A 22834-nucleotide genomic window follows, 5' to 3' on the forward strand; every position below is an offset into this window, starting at 1 on the left:
GTGGGTGAGGGCAGCAATCTGCACAGGAGGGGATGCAAGAGAGTCCTTGTCCCAGCTCTGTGATAAGGGAGCTTCATGTGCCAATCTTTCTTCTTCTTTGTGCCAATCTCTCTTTTTTTTTTTATGCCAATCTCTCATGTGCACATCTCTCAGACTGTGTTTATGTGATCTGTTCCATTCCCCTGTGGGAATGGTTTCTGCCCCCTCAGGGAGGCAGAGCTTGTACCATGTAGTTTGACCCTTCTTTCCCTTTCTGACCCCATTGGCTGTGTCCCAAACTGCCCCTCCCTGGCAAGAGCTGAGAAAAGACCCCGTTCCTCTGTGCACGCCCTCTTTCCCTCTGGAGACCACCTGGAATAAACATCTTACTGCAGCTGAGGGTCAGAGCCTCTTTTGGATCCTTTTTCCTGTCTATGAAATATTCCTCCAAAGGCCTGAGCTAGCTTGGAACTTTGGAGGGGTTAAAAAGGAGGATTTATTTCAATGACCTACCACTAACTTCTTTTTATGAACGACTTCTATCCCATTGAGATCCCCACAAGTTAATCAGAGAGAGAAAGAAGTGTACAGAGAAAAGGAAAAGCGAATTAAAAAAAAAAAAAAAAAGAGAAAATAAAAACAAAATTAAGCAAAAATCACCATTGGGTGAGCTGTACGTGATCTCTGATCACACCTCTTCTTTGTACCTGTGCCTGATCCCACCATGTCCCTGCTGGGGGACTCGCACATGGCGTCGGCCAGGCGCTCGCGCAGCCCCTCCTCGCCGTGCTCGCCCGACAGGTGCCGCAGGCCGAAGCTCTCGGGCCAGCTCCCGCACACCTCCAGCAGCGTCACGCTCCGGTCGAAGGCACCTGCGGGACACAAACGGGATGAGTGATGGCTTGAGAGGCTGAAACAGAGGCTAGGCAGAGTCAAAGGAACAAAGTGAGTATTTATTCAAAACTATGCATCTCCGGAGCCGCAGAAGTGGCCTTGCCCGGGTGTTTCCAAGGGGTTTGTCCTGAGATCTTACCCCTTTTACAAGTTCCTATTCATTTACATATTAACACTGTCCAATCAACAACCCAAATCACAGAGCACCATCCTCCCTGCTTGCCCTTCTCTTCCACGTTGTTTATGCTCGGGCCTGGAGTTTGAGACAATGTCCTTGAATTCCCCGCCAGGGCAAGACTGCCCGACCCGCATCACTCCGTGAAGAGATCCCAGCACCACTCAGTGCTATCAAACAAAACAGAAGAACGCAGCCCTAAGGCATCACCAGGGCCAAAGCTCTGCCCCTGCACTGGTTCGTGGGTGGTGGGCAACACTTGGTGGGGTTGGCTGGAAAGATAGAAAAAAACCAACTGGCAGCGTGGGGAAAACCAGTCTGGGCTGCTGATGAGTGGAAGGACATTGCTGCTCGGGTAGAGAAGCTGCCTGTAAAATCTGCCAGGTAGATGAGAGTCCCAGGAGTCTGGCTAATGAGGAGAACTGAAACAATGAGCAAGTAGATCAGGCTGCCAAGATAGAGGTGTCAAAGATAGACCTAGACTGGCAACACAAGGGAGAGTTGTTCCTAGTTCGATGGGCCCAGGACACCTCAGGTCATCAGGGCAGAGATGCCACCTCTAAGTGGGCACGAGAGCGAGGGGTGGATCTAACCATGGACAGCATTTCTCAGAATATCATTATTATTATATAATGATATTATATATCATTATAGTCATTATTATGACTGTGAGATGTGTGCTGCAATCAAGCAGGCCAAGCGAGTGAACCCCTATGGTATGGTGGGCACTGTACAAATACAGGTATGGGCAAGCCTGGCAAATTGACTGCATCACCCAGCTGCCTCTTGGGTGCCTGCAAAGATGATTTTGGCAATTAAAAGTTTGGTGTTACCAGCACAGCACAGCAGAACCCCAAGGATGGACCAGCTTCGACCAAGCAGCTGTAATCCAAAAGGTGAAATTAAAAGAGACCTAATTATGGTCTCACACTGGTGAGAGTCAGGAAAGCAGCACAATAACACAAATGTGAATGGCATGCATATATCTTTATGTTAGACAACTAGGAACTGTTTTTGAAGTTGATTAGTCTTTCACTGGGCTGCTGCTGAGATGCTTCTCCCCCTCCTCATCTCTGACAATGGAAACAGTCATTCTGTCTTTGCTAATGGGCAAAAATTTTAGCTAAAATCCCTTTCTTGCTCTGAAACAGAAGAGGCAGAGCAGCCTTGTGTCTGACGAAGAACAAACGCATCTCTTCCCTCAGTCTGGGATATCTGTGGGTTTTCTCTGCTCCTGCACGGGGAAGTTTTAGGTCAAACGTGCTCCAACAGAGGCTCCTTCACCAGCAGCCCCTGCTGAAGACTCTGGCTCTTGTGAGGGAGCGCACGTACCTACAGAAGATCCTTCAAATAATTCCTTGACTTGCAGTTATTACCTCATTCTCAGCAGGGTATGATGCTCTGCCGAATGCAAAGATTAGATTCCGAATTCAGGATCACTTCAAAGTACAAATTAAAATTATTCCCCTTTATTACACGGCAAGTCTTCTGCGAAGGCTTGCTTAAATCATTCCCACTTGGAACAAGATTACAGTTATGCTTTGTTGCTTCAAGCACATACCATTTACTCCACTATTAGGTAACTGAATACGCAGTGTTCACTGTGCCTGGTTTCTGCCAGCCTACCGACCGGGGCAGGGGGGGAAAAAATGCAAATGCCAGTGTTCCTCGGAGTTAAAAGTACATGAAACACGTCCTTGTTATCAGGCCTTTGGTTTTCCCCTTTGATCAGCCGTCAGAAACTATCTACACTTGTAGTCTGTGGCTGTAGAGCCTCACAGCACACTCCCTGCCACTGACAGGTGGTAATAGAAAGGGTGAGAGACCAAGCCCCGCGGCAGGCGGCCCTTCCTCTGATAACGCCCCGAGTACCGCCTGATAAGGGCTGGTAAACACTCGGCCAGCCGGTGAATCCATACATCAGCAAAGAGGGGCAGATAATTCTGCACCCTAATGGCACGGACAAAAGCGCCAGGGCTGGCATTCAGGGATTTATATGGGCTGCAGGGGTGGCTGCTGGCTCCTGAATTTCATCGGAGTTGATTTATCTCCCGGATTCCTGGCACTAGAGAACCATCAGCACTGGGATGGACCCCGAGGAACGGGGCCGTGCCTCTCGTGTGAGACACGCACTTGAACCCTGGATGAGTCCCAGCTCAAACCCAGACGAGGAACGACCAAATATTTCAGCTTTTAATGGCTCTCTGGATTTATAAGTCTACTGATTTGTTTTAAAGTGAGGGTTCTTGAAGCTGGTTTGAGAAAATGCAGGGAGGAGGCAAAGTGATTTTGATGATGTTGAAATCTCTACAGAATTTCCATGATGCCAGCTCTCCTAAAGGCAGGAGGAGAAGCAAAATTTAAAGCTTTTTTCCCCCAAGTCATCATTCTACAGCTTCATGCAGCCCTGAGACCCCCTCTCCAAGACCCCACGGATTTCAGTTGTTTTTGACAGAGCTGTTCATGTCCCCTGAGAGTGATCAGGGTTTTAAATCTGCTTCCCAAACCTCAGGGAAGCAGCGGGGACACCATGAGCTCCCACAGGTTCACAGGGCTGTACCAGAGATGAGAAATCTCCTCTATCCTGGTGTCAGCCCTTATTCCAAAAGTGAGAAATGGGAGCATTTCTGCTCCTATAAGCAGACACATGAATAATAAGGCAAATGGCTTTTGAAGCTCTGCCAAGATGCCTGCTTGTGTGTGGAGGGAGAAACTTCATGGAGTGCTGGGCTCTGGCTCCTGAGATCCTTGAGTGAGAGCAAAGGAGACAAGTGCAGTGTTACCTCTGCAATCAGGGCCAGGAGCTGCCAAAACTTCTTAGCAGCAACGTGTGAGGCTGCAAGTGTTAATGCAAATGCAGGTTAGAGGGATTAACTGCACTGAAAGTTTGCTTGTAAAAAAAAAAAAAAAAAAAAAAAAAAAAGCAGGGCTGGGGAAGCTGTAGTTTTATCTTTCCTCCCTTTTCACTCCTTCTCCGTGGTAGCAGTGCACATCTGGCAAGACCATTGATATCCAGACATCCAGATGGGATTCAGCAGCCACCACTGCAGCCCCTGGGTGATCACTCTGTCTGTAACAGGCAGAGGAGGACCTTGCACCATTGTCTGCTCTGTGCTGCAGTGGGAGCCACAAATTCCCCCTTATTTCAATACAGACATTGATAAAACAGGTTCCAGGTAAAGCTGAACACACAGAGTGTGACTGAGGTTATTCAGGATATGGGGTAGGAAAGGGGATGTTGCTTGAGCACCCAGGTCCTTTCCTCCTGCAAACCCCTGGCTCTGTCCCTCTCTGATGTAAAACAAAACTGTTTCAGGAAAAACAAGATTTATTGTCACGGACCTTCCTGTATCTCCTGCCAGTGCATCAGCAGACAGCACATTATCAGAGTAAAATAATTAAATATTTTTTTCAAGGCAGATTAAGTTCTGGGTATTTTTACACCTGGGAAAATGACTCTGGAGTGTGTGACATGGCAATGGGCTGCTTGCTGCCAGGAGCCTTTGGGTGCTTTGCCCTGCCTGCATCATCCCCTGCACACATCACTCCCAACAGCACACGGGCTAATGGCATTAAACTTCCCCTGATAGCAGCTCAGCCTATCTCTGCTATTTATTATATTGCAATCTCTCCTCTGGCTGCCTCCCTCTCCCCTTTTCAATCCCAGTATCTCACTTGATAAGGTATTGAATTCCCCATCGCCGCCCAGCGAGGAGTTTACAGATCAACCCCGCAGGAGCGTCCTGCTCTCAGAAGGGCCAAAGCCAGGACATGAGCACAGACCCAGCGGGGCTGAGAAAGCTCCTGCTGCCTCCAGGGATCCCTGAGGGCTGAGGGAGGCAGGCTGGCAGCTGCTGAAACCCTCCTGACAGCCACCAAGATCAGGGTGACGTGTGAAGCCTTCCCTGTGTCCCCCTGGCATGGGCACAGCTCTGCCTGGGGAACAGGTTCCACCTAAAAGGAGAAATTAATTTAGGAACAGCTCAAGGGTGAGCAAAGCAGGCATTATGTGAGTCTAGCAATTGCTAGTGAAATCCTGGTGAAATCTCATTAAATCATCGAAAAAAAATCTTATTGACTTAAAATTGTGTCAATATTTCATGCTATTGCATGGTGCTTTCAAGCCTGCAGAACACTTGTTATTTATTGAAGGTGAAACTGGGTGGGAATGGAGATCATCAGCCTCCCCTGAATGATGTCCAAGCATCACCCCAGAACCCCAAATCCACCCAAGTGGAACAAGCAGGACCTTGGCTTGACCATACAGGTCAGAAGTGCTTTGTTTTGCAATTCCAGCCCAAATGCTCTGAGCTAATTCTGCTTCATACACAGATTTTTCCTAATAAATCTTTAATTTTTGCCTAAAACCAACCTCCCACTTCTCTCTTTCCACAGACATTTGCCTCTCAAGGAGCACCACCCTTTTCTCCTGCCACTGCTGATGGAGCAGGATCAGGTTCCCATCTTTCTGCTTAACATTTCTTGCATTTTATTAATGGCAAAGGCTCCTGTCATTACTCACACCAAATTACCTTGCTTAGACACACAGGATTTGTCTTTAGCATTACAATTGTTTCAAGGCTTTTAATATAAAAGCAAAATAAATTCTACAGAAGAAAGGAAAAGAAAAACCACCCTAAACTCTGAAAATATCCTTTCATTTCACAGCTCCACCAACCAAGAGTGAGAAAACCAAAGGAAGTTCTTTTCTTCTCTGAAAAAAAAATCTAGTAGTAAAAGATATTTTTACAAAATGTTTTAATGCTTCTAGTGTGTTATTTTTCTAAGTCAAAATAGCTAAGCTAAATCTTTCACCATAGCCCTTTAATTCAAAAGCCAGGGGAAATTTTTTTCATTAAACCTCTGGACGGCTTTGTTTAAAATATGAAATCAAGTAGCTCCATTTCCTGTCTTCTAAGGAACAGTAAATCAAAACGAGAACGTTCTCCAAGAATACAGTAATGGTTCTATTAAAGAGCTTGACAGTTTTGAGCCTCACCTTGCACATTGCAACATTTGTGTGAGCAAAGACAACAGCGTGGAGAGGAGGGGAAGATAGAAGGGAAGATAGATAATTAATAAAAGAGGAATCCTCATCAACAGGATGCTGTGGGACCTTGAGGTGCAAGGCAGAGGGACAGAAGGGTTGCCCATCACCTCTCCTGCTTCTCCTGCTCTTTGCAGAGCTCTGAAGGGGCTGTGGCACTGGACGGGCTGGTGACCTCAGCAGTGCCTCGGATGGGAGTGAGAGCCCCACGGGCACACGGAAATGCTCGCCCAAAGCAGTGAGCCAAGCTCTAACACCCCCTTCAAACATGAAAGGTTCAACTTTCCTACAGGCCCTGCCAATTCCCTTCCCTGCCACGACCTTGTGATTCCCCCACAAAAGGGGAATCCGGGCAAATTCCTTATTGGAGCGTGGAGGAGCCACATCCCCATCCTGCCCTGGATCTGGTGGGTCTGTGATCCCCTCCCGTGCAGGGCTCACACGCTGCCACCAGCTAACAAGGGACAGAATGCTGCTGCACCAAGGTGTGAGTGTCAATTATTGCCTTTGGAAACCACGGCAGGAGCCACAGCCTTTGGATTGACTCTGCTCCCTGTCATCCTCCCTCCCACAGAGTTTCTCTTTTTCCAGAGCCGCTCACAGCTCTGCTATAAACAGGACATTACTCACCAGCTCTGTATCCTGTGAGTGCATTTAATTAATGGCGCCTTCAGCCGGGTACCCCGTCCCACAGGCAACCAAAACTTCCAAACGCCTTTGAACTGAGGCTGAGGGAGCCTGAGGAGTTGCTCGTCCCTCCTCAGCACCACAGGCTTGTAAACAAAAATTCTGTTTACTCCTCTGTCAGGATTTCGGGATGAGGTCGGGGCAGACCCGCAGCTGCCGGGAGGAGCCCCGTGCCCAGCAGCTCCAGGGAGGGATGCTTGGCAAGGAGGCTGCCCCAGCACTGGCCACAAACTCAGGATGGTGCTGGTGATGTCCAGGATGGTGGTGCAGGTCTGTAGGGACCTCCCCACCCTCCTCCTCCTCCTCCCCACATCCCCACAAACTCCAAATCCTCTGCACAAGGGGTTAACCAGGGGAGATTTGGGATGCTCAGGAGCACAGCCAGCCATCCCAGCCGTCCTTGAAAGCTTTCAAATGCGAGCAAGGCTGCAATTTTCAGAGCTGGAGCAGCTAGATATTTTTATAAATACATAAATCTTTTCAAGGAAAAACAAATATAGAGAAAAGAATGTAAACATTATTGTAAAATGCATAATAAAACGTCTGTTGTTTGTTAATTTTGCTCCTTATTATCCAGCCTATCTGCACCACTGATGTTGAAACTTTTGCCTTTTAAAAAAATTTTTTTATACTCCCTTATTCATTTAAAAATAGTTTCCTGCATGTTATATGAATAAGCAAAACCTAAGGTCCTAAATCCAGGGGAACTTTGAAGTATGAAACCCACGGTCTATGGGAACTATGTTTTCATTAATCAAAGTAGATGTTTCTAAAGCCATCAGATTTATCATGACTGGATTTCATATGTGAAACCCAATATACACACAGACATACACTGCTTGTCCTTTTGGATTAGTCCTGACCTTTTACTCTCCTTTCTGGAGGATCTGCCTTTCCTCAGAGCGGGGCTGCCCTGCTTTGCCAGAGGAGCCTTGACAAAGCGCGCTCCCAACTCTCCGCTCTCCGTGTCTGACTGCGAGTCTGGGCTAAGGTCAAAACATAAATGATTAAGTGTATTTATTAAACCCTGCCTTTGCCTTGAATGCTCCCAGTGCCTGTCAGATGCCATCCAACTGCAGATTGCTGCCAGCACACCTGGCCACCAAACCAGGGGCGCCGGCGCAGCGCCACGACCCCAAAAGCTGCAGGGAGCCCCCCAGAGCCCCCACAGCAGTGCCAGGAGCTCCCCCAGCCCTTGCTGAGCTCCTGGCTTGCCCAGGCTGGAGGTGAGAGCAAGGACACGGGCTGGTTTCAAACCTGGGGACAGGGTGTGACAGCCACCCAAAGCAGGGCTTCACAAGAGAAAACCCAACAAAACGCACGCTCGGTGTCAGCGGGGACATTTCTGTCGTGGTACCAGAATTTGGCAGTGTTTTGCAGTACCAGAACCACAAGACTTTGTCATCCTGCCTTCAAGGACAACACAAGGGGCTGGGGCACAGGTGGGCACAGGTGGGCACAGGTGGGCGCTGTCAGAGGTTGCACCCACAGAGAAGGCGCAGCTCATCCACAGCCCGAGGAGCACAGTGCACTGAAAAATCAGCTCAGGGTATTTTTCCAATAGTGGATGCTCTTTATTCAGCTGCCTAAAAGCAAAAAGAGATGGAATCTACAGTATAACTGGATGCTATTATGATTTTGAAAACAAAATAGCCCTTTGTAATAAAATTAATTTCCCAGAGAAATCTTTCCCTCTCCCCTGAACAGCAAGATTCGTGCATATTTTAACGCTTTACAGAATCACAATGCCTGGAAAAAATCAGGAATGCTACAACCAGCCCCAAGCCCCCTTGGAGATTAACATTTCTTTATATTTAATCCTGGCATAAAGCAGAGTGTCCTGAAGAACCCAGGGCTCTGTACAAGCCTGAGTTACCAGGTATGAATCTGCACAGCAAAAAAACTTCACCTGATGTTCTTTCAACCTCCAGGTCTGGAAATTTCATTAAAAAAGGATTCACTAAAGATCTTCAGCACTTTTTAGTTTTTGCAAGGTTGGAAATGTTTTCTTGTGGTATTCACATACTTATAATTCTCAGTCCTGGTTAAAATTAGAAAATCCAGTCACTTTTTTTTTTTTTTCTCCTAGTAAAATTTCCCACTCTCTGAAGATCTACGACTTAGCTAAGCTTACAATAAGATGATTATTGAGATTTTCAACAATGCCTAGGAAATTTAAACACGCAATGAATTCCATTAAATCTCAGTGGAGGCTTTTTTAGACGAGCCTTTATTTTGTTTGACTTCTCTGAATAAAAGCGGCGATTTTAGGATGCTGAGGCCTTTTGTGTTGGCTTCGGTGGGGAAAACGCTGTGTGAGATGCAGGAAGGATACATCTGGTATTTCTGTGACACCACATAATGATCCTTCTTTCTTTACATGCCAAGTCATTCCTGAACTCTTGGGAAGAGGTTTGCAGTCAAACCCTGTCTTAACGAGGTAGAAATATGCCAATTCCACTGCAGGGGCTGGAATAATACATTACTTCCCTTAAGAAAACAGATTTATCTTGCTTATTATCAATCTCGTGGCATGTGCAAATGCATGGTTGTATACACATGTACAAAGGACACATAATGGATTAAAAAAGGCTCATATTTACCCACAAGTAAGGAAAGATCTGACAACTCATCGGGGTTTTCGGGATAACCAAGGTCTTGTGTTACACTTCAAGGAACAAGTGTGGATTTGTCATCTTGCTTGAGCCTCAGCGGTGACTGTGTGAGCCAAGAAATTTAATTCTGATTGTTTCATTTGAATTAAAAAAAAATCTTAGTGTTGAAAAAGCATTGGAACTGTGCTATGTACTAATACATCACTCAAATTGTAACAGGAGACTCCTCCTTGTGTAACAGCAACAGGGAGTGTGGGAAGTTCATGGTGGGTACAGCTCATGTGCAGCTGGATGTTGGGGATATGCTGGATTTTTGAAACCTGCTGCAAAGGAGGGGTGAAGGCTCCCCCATCCCAATCCCAGCTGGGTGGAGCAGGGATGGAAGTGGCTCCATGCCCAAACCCTGCCCCAGCACCCTCAGCACCCTCCACACAGCACGCCCAGCTGCTGGAGACACAGAACTCTGCTGGGCTTTGTGTCTTTTCCTCTTTATAAGTCATTTACAGCCTGGGAGATGTTCACAAACAGAGGGGAGGTAGTGGGCAGTTTCTTGTCAGCCAGGAGGGAGCTGGGAGCAGAGCATCTGCGGGGAAGCAGCTGAGCACCGAGGCTCCGGAAAGAAGAAATTTGGTTTATGTCACTAACAACCCTTTAAGAGAGAAACTGGAAGGGGTTTTTTTGCATTATAAGAGCAAATATTTCTCTGGTCTCATATCACCTTTCCCAGATGAAACATTTCACAACCCAGCTGACTTATAAACAGAAAGCAAAATATTTTCCTAAGGTGGATCAGTGATCCCACTCGGGGCTTCCAAGCAGTAATTTATTTGTCTTACCTCACTGTGAGATAATGTGCACGCTAGTTCCAAGCTACTGTCTAATCCCTGCTTGGACATGGGATAAAGAAATCTCACTTGCAAACACCAGGCACTCGCTGGGTGTTTGGGAAGTGCTCACAGGGTGACTTTTCCAGCTGGTTTCTGCCCACGAGGTACAGAATTCCAGAATGGTTTGGGTTGGAAACGACCTTCAATAACATCCTATTCCATCCTGTCATTGTCAGGGACACCTTCCACTATCTCAGGTTGCTCCAAGCTGGCCTTGAACACTCCCAGAGATCCAGGGGCAGCCACAGCTTCCCTGAGCATCCTGTGCCTCCCCACCCTCCCAGGGAAAAGGTTTTTCCTGACATTGAACCTTGTGCCACTTCTGTAGCAAATCTCACTGAGTTACCATTCAGTTTACTGGGGTTATATCCAATAGGATGAGCAGAGCCTGCTGGAATCACAGCTCCCCCTCAAGTATTTTGACGTATTTCACAACCAGCATGAGATGGATTCAGGTGTTAAACCAGTGAAATGTTTGTGTTTGGGGCAGCCCAGCAGCTGCCACCAGGATCCAGCACCATTAACTGCAGGAACGGGTTTGGAAACTCAGCAACTTCTTCACTGAGCGACCAAGATCAGGGAATGGAGAAGAGGCTACAAAATACACCTAAAGCACTGAGGCAAAATGAGTTTTCAGGGTGATAGAGTTTTATTGTTTACACCAGGGAAGAGCTGCAAGATCGAGGTTTAGGTGACTCACCAAGGTGACCACAATGAAATCTTCTGCCTGAGGACAACCCAGTGCAATGCCACATCCTCCTACAAGGTGTGAAAGCATGGATGGGACCTCCAGAGCCACTCCTGCCCTGGCCAGGCAGCACAGCTTAGGCACTCTTCCATCACCTCTGGGCAATTTGGAAATTGCTCACTCCAAGCCTCTACATCCCCCCAAGAACACCAGAAAAATGTGTTTCTTTAAGGACTACAGAGAAACGTGAAATTTTATGTTTAGAAAGTAATAAAAACTCAACAAAACCTTAAACTTGTTTCCTTGTAATCCTTCCAAGTCAGGGAAGATAAATTTTTTTGGCCCGATTCTGAATTCATTAAAAGCGTGTGCCAAGTTGCACGAGCAAATTATCTGAGCTCCAGCAAGGACTGGACCTACAAAGCACTGAAACCTCTGGTTCTGAGCCAGCTTAAGCATATACTTACTTTTAAGCATGCAAACAGCCCCAGTGCCTTCAATGGGAGCATATAAGCTGAAAGTTAAGTGTGTGCTTAAGTGTGCTGCTGGAGCATGGCCAGAGCACCGGGGAACTCACAGCACCAAGGTCTGATCTCCTCCCAAAGCCCATCCAAGGCAGGGATTTCACTGCAGCTGGGCAGGAGCCAGCAGCCCCTGAAGTTTCCCTCTGCATCCACGGAGGAGGTTTTGCCCTTGTCACTTGTGTTTTCCATCAGGCATCTGGTGGCTGGATAAGGCAGAGCGACGTCGCAAGGTGAGATGATGGAGTGAAAAAATGATCGCGGCTGGCACGTCCCAGCCCGAGGCTTTCGGTCACTTAACTCATCTCCCTCTCATCCAGCACAGACTGAACTCAAAGGGCAGGGGATTCACCCTTCCCCAAGCGTCCTCCGAGCTGCAGCAGCTCCAAGTGCAAGGGGGAATCGGGCAGCCCTGGCTCCCCGTGGGTGGCTGGCAGCAAAGCTTTCAGGAACGAGCAAGAACTCCTCAAAAAAAAAGAGTCACACAAGGTCTTTGAGTGCCTTGAGTGACAACAGCATTTTTGCACTTGACAACAGCAGTGACCTGCTGCTGCAGAAATCACTAAAGGTGACTGGAAGGGTGTGCCTGTAGGGCATTGCCCTAATGGGGACGAATTAAAAGGCAAATTTTCCTTACTCTTTCTTACTTTTCTTCTCACAAAACCAGAAAAAAAGACAGAAGTGGGTGCATCAACCCAAAATAATGCAAAATAAATCACAGTTAAGAGGAAAGTCTGATAATTCATGTAGCTGAATCACAGTGTGCCCTAAGTTGGAAGGACCAGAGCTGGATTTTTATAGTCAGATTTTTTTTCCTCCTTCAGTGAACCCCATTTTGGAGCACTGATGGCAAGGACATGCTTTGCTCTGGTTTATGATGCAATAAAACCTCCAAGGTCATTTGGGATGGACCATTCCACCAAGAGCCACCTGGCACAGACAGAGGGAAGGAGACATTTCAGTGGAAGTCCAAACCCCAAATCCCTGCCTGCCCCAAGAGATCTCCCTGGATCTAGGAAGAACCAGTGGTCCCAGTGGGTGTTTCTCACTTCCCACTTCCCCAGCAGGTCCTGATTCAGCTTTCCAGCACCTTCAAAACAAACTTTACAGGAACTGACCTAGGGATGCCAGGAAATGTGGGATCATCCACACCCGGAGCTGCCCCAAAACACAGGGGAGAGCAGCCCCAGGTCTCTCCTCATGGACAAAGCATCAAAAATCATCATTGTGACTGTGATTTTCTGGGTTACAACACCTAAATCCTGCTGCAAAATCAGCTTCAACCCATGAGAATATTTCGATGATTATAAAGTTGCTGCTTGTGAAGGCAAGATGGATTCTGAGAGCTGCAGTCTACCCTTCTTGTGGACAATAAATATTCCACTTAAATCATGGCTTGTACATGTTTGAAAGGATAAACCTGCTACTAATAACCACGAATCAAAAGAGAAGATTCCAATTTTTATGCCAGAAAGCTAACAAAAATCTTCAGTGTGTTATAAACAAGTATCCATCATTATAAACTAAGTTCAGCATGTAAAAATCCAAAGATGGAGTTTATTGTCTTTAATGGCTGAGAAATGACAAGAGTGTTTGGTCGAGAAGGAATTTAGCAAGAAGTAGTTCTGTACAAGAACCAAAATCTGTCTTTAAACAAGAAAATCACTGCTGACAGTTTTACAGTAGAATTAAGCTGCGGTGAACTCTCAGAAGTGGGGCTAATCACAAGTTTCTGGGGAATTTAATGTGGAAAAGAAAGCTGATTAGTTGGGAGACTGATATAATTCAGGTAGAAGCTGATCCCATACCTTTTCCAGACTGAAATGATGAGTGAAACCACTGATGATTCGCAGAGGGAATTGCTCTGTGCAGCCTGCAGAACCGCCTCCTTTGGGGAGGATCACAGGATCCAGTGCTGCTCCAGCTCCAACCACCCTCCCAGCAGCTCCAGGCTTCAGCAGGAAAAAATGCATTTAAAGCAGAGAGAAAGCAACCCAAGGAGGTGAGGAAGCTGATGAAGACACAAGAGGGACGCAGAGCTCGTGATGATGTGGCTGTGTAAATTCAAGGGGAAGTATTTCCTCCAGTGGGCAAGCTCAAAGGTGGAAGTTGTCCAAGGGGAATCTCTCAAAAGCCCCGGACAGCAGCAAAAAAAGCACGACAAAAAAACTTGCCAAATGTTTTAGTGCCGTGCTGAAAGATCAAGGTGAAAGGAGCCTCGGTGCTGGAAGCCTCGGAACAAGGACGGAATTTCCTGGAACGGAGCGTGAAGCTGTTCAAACCCATCATCCCAGCTGTGGACTGAAGAAATAACAGGAATAACTTTATAGAGAGAGAAGGAAAAGGGAAGGGAGAGAAATGAAGTAAAATCTTTTGCCAGATCTAGGTAACACCGGCGTCCCAATCTGCAGATTAATTTAAATGGAGGAACGAGAAAAAAACCTGCGGGACGTGAGATGAAGGAAAGGAAATATTTCTAAGCCCATTAAGTGACCAGGTTGGGAATGTACCCTGGGAGAAGTCACTTTTCCTAAGCACAATTATTGCCTTTGATACATTAAAAACTCAACAGAGGCACGAGGAGTTTCCTACATGGAGAACAGATCCCCAAAGTCTGCGAGGGCACGTTCAAAGCACCGGGGGAACAGCGGGGCAGCTCTGGTGTCTATCACGCCGTGTTTATTGATGTTCTTGCTAGCTGAGGCAAGGTTTGGGAACACGGATCATAACACCATTTTTATACCCTATAAAATACACTGTGAAGTGATGAGAAATGGGAATTGCTGAGCTGCACCAGGCTGGTCCTTTAGAAAGGAGTGTGCTTTTTCGTGAGAGTTTTTACAGCGCGGAGAGCAATTCTCTTCTTGCTGTGAAAAAAAAATTGGGAAGCCTCCAAGGCATATGTTTCACAAATCTCCAAGAAGTGGAAAACAAGATTCCAAGAGGAGAAGTGTGAGAACAGAAGTTCAGGGCAAGCTTCCTGTGTGTCCCACGCTGGGGACAGACGGGGCAGGAACCAGCCCAGGACATTTGCAGCCTCCCCAGGCTGTTTGCCTCAGATCTGGTGTTAGGATGAGATTTGGGATTGCACTGGAAGCTGGCTATCCTCCCTGTAACCCAGCAGATTTCTTTTAATTGCATTCAAAACAGAAGGCAAAAATTGAGATGTTTAAGCCCACCTGCATTTTCTGCTTGCTCGAGCAGAGCACTGCCTTCCCATTCCAGGAGAGAATTAGCATCTTAGCACCTTGTTTCTCCAGGACATTTGACCTTTGCAGCTCTGCAAACCAAGACACTGGCTAATTTTCATCTAGTTGGACACTGTTAGGAGACTACTGAGGAAGTGGGAGACGTTGGAGGTGTTTTGGTGAAATATTTAAACTGCAGAGTTGCCACTGAGCTAAAGGCGTCAGAGCCCCTGAAGCCCTGCCAGGTCTGGAGATGATAATGACCTTCATGGGCATAATAATTCCATCTTTTCCAAAGTCAGAGCCAAATCCATGCCCAAAGCTAAACCATTCATCAGGTGGGACAAGGGACAGCATCATCTGACAAGGTTATACCAGTATGATCTTCTCTGGGGAGATGCAAATACGGTTGTAAGGATTTCCTTGTTGGAAATGTTTCCAACACACTGACTACTGTGGAAACCAGAGTGAAATAACTTTCCAGCTTTATGTCTGAGTCTTGTTGATGCTGCTCTGCCCAGCCCAGGGAAGTCACTTGTCCATTTTAGGCCTCAATTTCTCCATCTGTCTAATAGACAGGAGCTACCTGACTTCAATATTCCCAAAATAAATATCTGGGAATGCTCCGAGGTCTCAGCAGTAAGTCAGTGCATATTGCTGCTCACAGAAGACCCCCTGTAGCCCACAATATGACTCTGGGACACCTTGAAAATCCAAACCAGATGAGTTCTGTGCCCATCTACATCAAAAAGCTGCTTTCCTCCAGACTGTGCTGATGTTAGGTCAGAGAGCTGCAAGGCCCTGGCTCCTGAAGGACGAGCATCAAAGGTTTTCAGCAGGTTCAGAGACCCCATCCTAATTCTCCCAGCAGCAGAGACAAACAGCCTTAAGCTGAACTGGAAATCCCACTGCTCACACAGAATGCAGCTCACCTCTGTGCTGAGAAGGCCAATATAACATTTAAGACTCATTTTTAGAGCTTAGCAAGACTTAAGTGGTGCACAGACCCAAGGCCAGCCTTTGGCACAGGAGGGGATTTTACTCCCAATAAACTACCAAGAGTCCACAGTGCAAATTTCTGCAGGACCCTTGACAGGATGACAGCTACAGGAATATAATAATCCAACAGACTTGTAACCACCAAGTCCACCTACCCTTCTCCTATAAATAACAGGTCCAAGGCAAAGGAAGTGGGAATTAGATGCTTGTGGTGAATTGCAGAGAGCCAAAGACCTTAAACGATACCCAGTACTTACATCTACACTTAATTAGGAGTGAAACTGCAGACACGAGACCTCAACATGTGGTATTCACATGTGGGCTCAAAAACCCTGTCAAAGGCAGTTTTCCTCAGGTTGAAACATGGAGGGAAGGATGCAGAGGGGAGGTCTGGGGATGCCTGCCTGGGGAACACGCTGTGCCCAGCAGCTCCAGCTCTGCCCTCACACCCCCTGGCAGCCCCACAGCTCCTGAGGTGTCTGCTGGATGCTCTGGTTGAGCAGCTCAACCTGAACAAGACAGAGTCTGAAATTCAGATGTCAGTGTCAGAGCTAATGGGAAACAGGAGGCGGCTGCAGCACAACTCCAGTGGTCCAAACTCTGCTCTCAGTTATGACCTGGCGAGTCCAGGAAGAGCTCAGGGAATCTGCATTCTGTTGTGCTTTAATGATTTTGTCTTGTAGACTTAAAAATAAACTTGTAACTTCTTTTTTTTTGACCCTTCATAAAACCCCAGCTTGATTTTGTCCAGGAATAGACACAGATTTGCTTGTTATCCTGATATCACTTGACTTCAGAGATGCCTGCAACCAAGTCAGGGGTCTACTGGTGAAATCCCAGTTCCACCAAAACCAACAGGAGCTTTGCCAAGCCATTCAGTGAAGGCAGGGTTTCAAAGAGAAAAATACATCAAAACGCAAACAAAAGCTTTCCTGCAGATATTTTAAACAGATTTTAAAGAAGGTATGCTGAGAGTGCAACTCCGTGGATGTCACCATCACGTTGTGGATGAACAATTCATCATTTCTACAACACTGTAGTGAGTTGGACAAGCTCTCTGCGAACAAAACCAGAGACATCTGCAAATAGGATTTAAAACCTTTTTTTTTTTTTAGGCAAAATGATTAAAAGTTGAAGAAACACTTCCATATGGAAGAATCTTACCCCAACAGGTCACCACAAAGACACTTCAAACACAATAAAACAGGAAGTGCTAAAAAAAGCATAGCAGCTCACAAAAACCCCCACAACCTTTTCCACAGAAAAAATATATGTCACCCTGTGTAGAAAAACCATTTGGCAGCATAATGTGTCTTTAATCTGCTCAATTTGCTTATTATAGTAAAGGGTTAGAGGAATTTTCAAGCAGTGGCCAAAAATACTACAATGATATCCTCCCCTTGCAAAGTAAACTTACTCAAAGTGAATTAACTTCTTCAACTGAAATATTTCAAAGCTGAAAGTGCCCCCAATGAAAAAAACCCCAAAGCTCCTGGCCACAAAGGGTGGTTTAGTGGCCCAAGCCAGGACCAGCAGTGTCTGCCCAAGCTGGGCAGGACCTGAGGTAGGGGAGCAGCAAACACCCAGCTGAGCTTTCCATGTGCCTCTGGTTGGACTTCAGAAAAGCAGATGCACTTTGAGGCAGCAGGAAAATAAAATATCCCAATATTCCTCAGCCCTAATCCTGATGGTTGCATGCACAGGGCTGGGAGTGGAGCTCTGCTGGCACCAGAGCCAAAATCAGGATTACCCCATGTCAGAAACAAATTGATTCTGAGCCTATTGATCTGCCAAATTGCTTATCAGGTTTGAGAGCCTTTAAAAGTCAAGATAATAGTTAGAGGGGATGGAGATCACCCAGGGAATTCATGTTCCTCACCCTGACACAAACGGGCACAGGGCCATTTTAGTGACCATGGCCCCTGATCTCTGCTCTAGTGACCAAGGGTTTGGTCATGTTAAAGCTGATAATTTATACAAATGCTGTGGCAATTTTCCATCTTATCTACTGTGCATGTGACCAACTTGCAGCTGCCTGTGGCACAGCTGGGCACAGCACTGACCCAGGGCAAAGCAGCATCCCCTGCTCTGGCACTACAGAGATGCCTGGAGGAGGCCAACAAAGATAATGAGAGGAAAAATTAGGAAATCGAGGCTGCCTGCTCTTGATATTTAATATCCATGAGCTAAATACACAAAGGTGCAAAAAGCTTAATAGCATTTGTGGCTGAAATTAAAACTTTAGAAGAAACTTATAGCGAACAGTAATGTATGCAATGACATCTGGGGCTGTAATCAGCAAACTGCTTTCAAGAGCTGCCAAAGCAAACAGCCAAATAACAAATCCACTTTACAGATCATCAATCTGGTCGGGCACTTGCCAAGGTAAATAGTACAAGGCTGAAGTTTGCTTTGCAAACCAGTGAGCTGGGAGTTCAGCAAGGCCTGCTTCCAGGACAGCCAGGCTGGGGCAGGGTCCTGGAGGGCTGAAGGGAGGAGTTCAATGATCTGACACTCAGCCAGTGAGCAGGGGGTGTACAGGGATGAAATACAACAACATCGGGGATTAAAAAAAAGAATAAAAGAGATTCAGGTTATGCTCGTAACTCAGTTCACAATGGTGGTTATTAGTGCTGGTACAGCTCAAACCAAAGGCTCGGCTAAAGCAGAGTTTATTGTAACGCTGCTCTGCAGATTGGGCAGCACTTCATGGGAACTCCAAACCTAAGACTGAAAAAAATTAGTAGGAAATGAACCTTCTTTTATTTTCAAATGAGATAAAATCTGGCTCCAACTACCATATTTTACATTTTAGTGAAGAGGATATAAAACATCAAACAGTGATTTTCTTTTTTCATTATGAATGCAAGAAAGATAATTTATGACGGCTGCAAAACATTTATTTAAGAAGTAAAGCCTTTATGTTCTGTATACAATTTATAGGGCTGTAAAAGAAAGAAGTGGAACAACTGTAGCCATAACATATGCATTTATGAATAATAATTGTAAGTCCATTTTGCTAAATACAACTTCTGCTTCAGAGTTCGTTTCTCAGTTGATTGGGAAGTGCTCAAGTGCAACCTCAATTTTTTTAAGCTTATACTCTTGGCTAAAAAGGGAGCTCAAGACAAAATTGCTCAGCAGTTTATGTCAAGAACTGGACAGAATAATAGCACAGTGAATGTGTAATATTGTTCCAGTGGTGAGAGATGCCATATTCCTGGTGGAAATTGCCTCAGCTCTGTCTTCAAGCACAATTATTTCATTTTTGCTGTAGTCAGAGGGTTGCAACACAGACTGAGAAGCCTCCAAGCCTGGGCCCCCACGTGTGGCTCCTCATCCTCACCTCAGGGTGAGACAGACACGGACTCATTCCCTCACTGCAACCAAAGCCCCATTGCCTAAGGGCTGTGTTGATAACCACAAGCCAAATGTGATGAAATTGGCCCAATATTTACTGCAGGGAAGGTGACCATTAGCACAGCTGGAACACGATGGGGACTCAAGGGCTATGCCTGTGTGTTTGTGTGGGCAATTAAATGCACAGTTATCCCTTTTTTTTTGGCATTTATTTGCCATTTCTCCTGGGGAACAGCATGGTGAAAGCTGCAGGTGGTTTGTCCTTCAGTGCTCAGGAACCTGTAAAGGGGTTACCTCCAACCCCATCCTACCCCAAAGCCCCAGCAGCTCCTTCTCCCCACCCTAAATCCCCAAGAGTCCCCACCCCACGCCCCACGGTTGGATCTTTGTCACCTGTTTTGGGTTTTTTGTATTTTGTCACGGTGAGAGCCTCAAACAGTTACTGCGAGATCTCAGCTAATCAAAGCACGACCAAGCATGGGAACAATTTAGAGCCATAGTTGGAAATAACAAAGTGGAACCCCCACAGGCACAAAAAAATATTCTGATGACGAATCTTTCACACTAATCAAGAGGTCCTGAGCCCGTAATGAGCCGAGTCTCACGAACAGGGGCTGAGTTCCCAGGGGGTTTTTATGGCCCCGCCTGCTCTGAAGGGCTCAGGCCTCCTCTGCAGCAGAGATTTTCATCTCTTTACCCCACAGATTGTTCTGACCCCCAAGAGCTCCCTGCCTTCTGTCCAGTGGTCATCTCCCAGCCATCCCCCTCCATCCTCACCCAGCTCTGCCCAGCTTAAGCCGACCCTCAGCTTCTGCGGGTTTTACTGGCAGGCCTATTTTCTATTTTGGGAATTTTTCCCCCTTCCCACTTCTGTTGCTCTGAAGAAAGGCAGCATCTGGTATCAGACAGGGCTGCCCCCAAACCCCCCAGCTCTCAGGAGCGGCGCGAGGAGCCGCCGGTGGCCAAGAACACTGATAAAAAGGATGTGTAACTCCTCAACACCAGCCGTGATGGAAACAACTGCAGCTCTCCTGGAGGTCAGGACACACACCAAAACAAGGCTACATGTGTAGCACATTACAACAAACACATGGCCGAGATGGACCCGACAGATCAAATGTTGGAATCGGACGATGACACATGGAAAAGTGGAGTTGAGCAGGGGGAAGAAAGCGAGGGAGAGCCCATATGTTCAATTAGGCAGATACAAAGCTTTTGTTGTATACCAAAAATAGCAAATAAAAGTCTGTTGTCATTTTGGGATGGCCAGATGTGTTTCATTTCCAGCTTCACATCTGAACGTGTGGACCTGCCTGGAGATGAAAGGGAGGAAAGTGTGGCAATGGCTGAAGGGTATAATTACATCAAAACTCTTCCTTCCAAACAATGGGTGATGGCGCTCCCCCGCACCTTGCGCGGCCCAGCGCCGGCTGCTCGGCGTCCAGCAGGATTTCACAGGGTTTCACAGGACTTTACCTGCTTCCCAGAGCAGGATTGCTCCTTCCAGACCTTTCCCCACCAACAGGGCCCCTCCTCGTGCCAGCAGCTGCACAGAGCTGCCTCTCATGTGCTGCCAGCCCAGCATCCATGGTGGTGGAACGACGTCCCACAGGAGACACAGGCTGCAAGTGGGAATGCTCCGTGGGCAATTCAGTCTCCTTCCTGGTGGTTACTTTGAAAGATCCCACCTTTTCAGAGAACAGGAGCAGGTTTGTGCCTCCTGAGCAGACTCTCAAAGGGCAGGAGTGGATGCCAAGTCACGAGCGGAACAAGAGCTACCTGGCCCGCGAGCGAATAAAGCAAACACGAGTCTATAACCAATAAACACAACTCACTTAGGTAGCACTCAAACAAAACCAGATGCGCTCATCCACTGCAGGTTTCCCTTTCCTTTCCTCATTCTCCCCCCCTCACTGCTTTTGAATTGAAATGATGTTCAAACAAGGAACATTTGCCAAGGATGTGACTTTGCAGAGTTCAGGTGTGCCCCCCTGCTTTGACATGCTGATTAAGGCAGGATTAATTTATTCATCCAGCCTTTGGAGAAGGGGAGGAGAAGCTGAACCCCGCTGGCAGTGGAGCAGCACGAGCCCTCAGCAGAGCACCTGGTCACATTTTCCTGGTGGTCACCAGCACCATCTCCCAGCCCACACCTCCCACGCAGCAACGCGCTTGGGGCGGTGTTATTATCTCTCATTCCCAAATGGAAAAACTGAAATATGCAGGGATTCAGTTACATGCCCAGGATCACCCAAGAAGCCTGTGGCTGAGCTGGGATTAGACCTTGGAGCTCCCCAGCCCTTGCCCAGCTCTTAACCACAACACCATCCTTCCTGAGTGCTTTTATGTAGTTATATTTATCTTTATGTAGGGTCATCTTGGCTCCCATTATGAAAAGCACATATGGTTTCCAGTCCTCAAATTGCCTGGGTAAGGGTTAAATATTCAAATATAATGTTATTCCTGGCATTTATGGAAAAGTTTCTCAGCGCTGATTCCAAAATCCCATGGCATTTTTGGAGCTGCTGCTCTGTATCACTGATAGTTATAAACAGGCTTGTCACTTCCATGCCTGTGAATTGATAAAAACAAAGTACTTTATCCAAAGAATTAAAATTAGGGTAAATGATGAGAATGTGGCTACACATTTGCATTTGCTAATGTTCTAATATGAATTTTATGATCACATAACTGAGATCATAACAGAATTACAGGAAGAAGGAAAGCCAGTGAATGCTGCTGCAATAACCTATGCACACCCAGCTTAATCCAACTCAAATTCCTCATGTTAGAGCACTTTGCCATAAGTTCTGAACTCATAAACCCCCTCTGGACTGCAGTGAACAGCTTTAGTACACAAAAGGTTAATGAAAAAAGAAATCACACAAACACCAAATGCAAACAAACCCCTCTTACCACCCTGATCTCATCGGTGCTGCTGCAAAAAATGATTACTAAAGAAATCCAAATGGCAAAGCCACTGGTCCCAATCTGTACTTAGGGGATATTCAGGGCACTGCCTCCACCTGGGGCTGTGGTTAAGCACTTTATTCCTGATTCAGCTAAACCAGAACAGCCACACTTCACCTCACAGCCCCTTTGGTTTTATCCAGATCATTCCAGCACCACCCTGGTGTGCACCCAAACAACTTAATTCTTCTTGTGCTCCTACTTGCTGCACTGCTGTGTGTAGAGCCCAGGAAGAAGACAAAAGGAAGATTTACTATCACAGTCTATCTTCTGGGTTAGTGATGATTGATGGACTCTGTCTTTATATCTGATTTTTGTTTCCACTCTGTATAAAGGAATAGGAGGAGTGAGCAATAGACCTTGCTCCCAGGGAGGAGCAGAAAAGCAAAGCCACGCTGGGCATTGCTGTGCTGGGGGACTCCAAGGGACACCAGCTCCCCACCAAAGGCCAAACTGCCACCCCAGGGAGGTGTCACCTCATGCCCTCGTGTTTTTCAGCTCTTTGTGGGACGCTATCAGCAGCAGGATTCGGGGAGCAATGATAAGCACACCACAGATGAAGGAAGCTCTGTGTTCCCACCTCGTCTGCACCACGTGCAGGTCTCAGATACCACCACGCTGTGCTGCTGCTGCAACTGTTCACTTCAGCATTTTCAAACAGATCGGCCACAAGACCCAGCCAGTCAAAACAAGGGGAAAACACATTCCACACACCGAAGGCAGTTGGATAAAAACCCTTCCTGCACTCATGAATTCTGTGTCAGACACTCACCAGGCACCACACTTTTCAAAGAGCTGTCTGTTTACTCCACCGTTGCTAATAT

General features: G+C 46.7%; 1 protein-coding gene across 6 annotated transcripts in view; it reads right to left on the reverse strand.

The window, feature by feature from the left end:
• Positions 1-22834, reverse strand: part of BCAS3 (BCAS3 microtubule associated cell migration factor) — a 300416-nt gene that overhangs the window by 20251 nt on the left and 257331 nt on the right. For 3 of the 6 annotated variants that reach the window (XM_063402849.1, XM_063402852.1, XM_063402845.1), the window contains exon 23: positions 687-851. In XM_063402849.1, coding sequence (XP_063258919.1) covers positions 687-851 — 165 coding nt within the window. Of the gene's footprint in view, positions 1-639; positions 852-22834 lie in introns of all 6 variants that reach the window. The other 3 variants (XM_063402846.1, XM_063402847.1, XM_063402848.1) reach the window with 2 other exon arrangements.

Source organism: Prinia subflava, chromosome 8, assembly GCF_021018805.1.
Source record: "Prinia subflava isolate CZ2003 ecotype Zambia chromosome 8, Cam_Psub_1.2, whole genome shotgun sequence".
In the NCBI taxonomy this organism is placed as follows: Eukaryota; Metazoa; Chordata; class Aves; order Passeriformes; family Cisticolidae; genus Prinia; species Prinia subflava.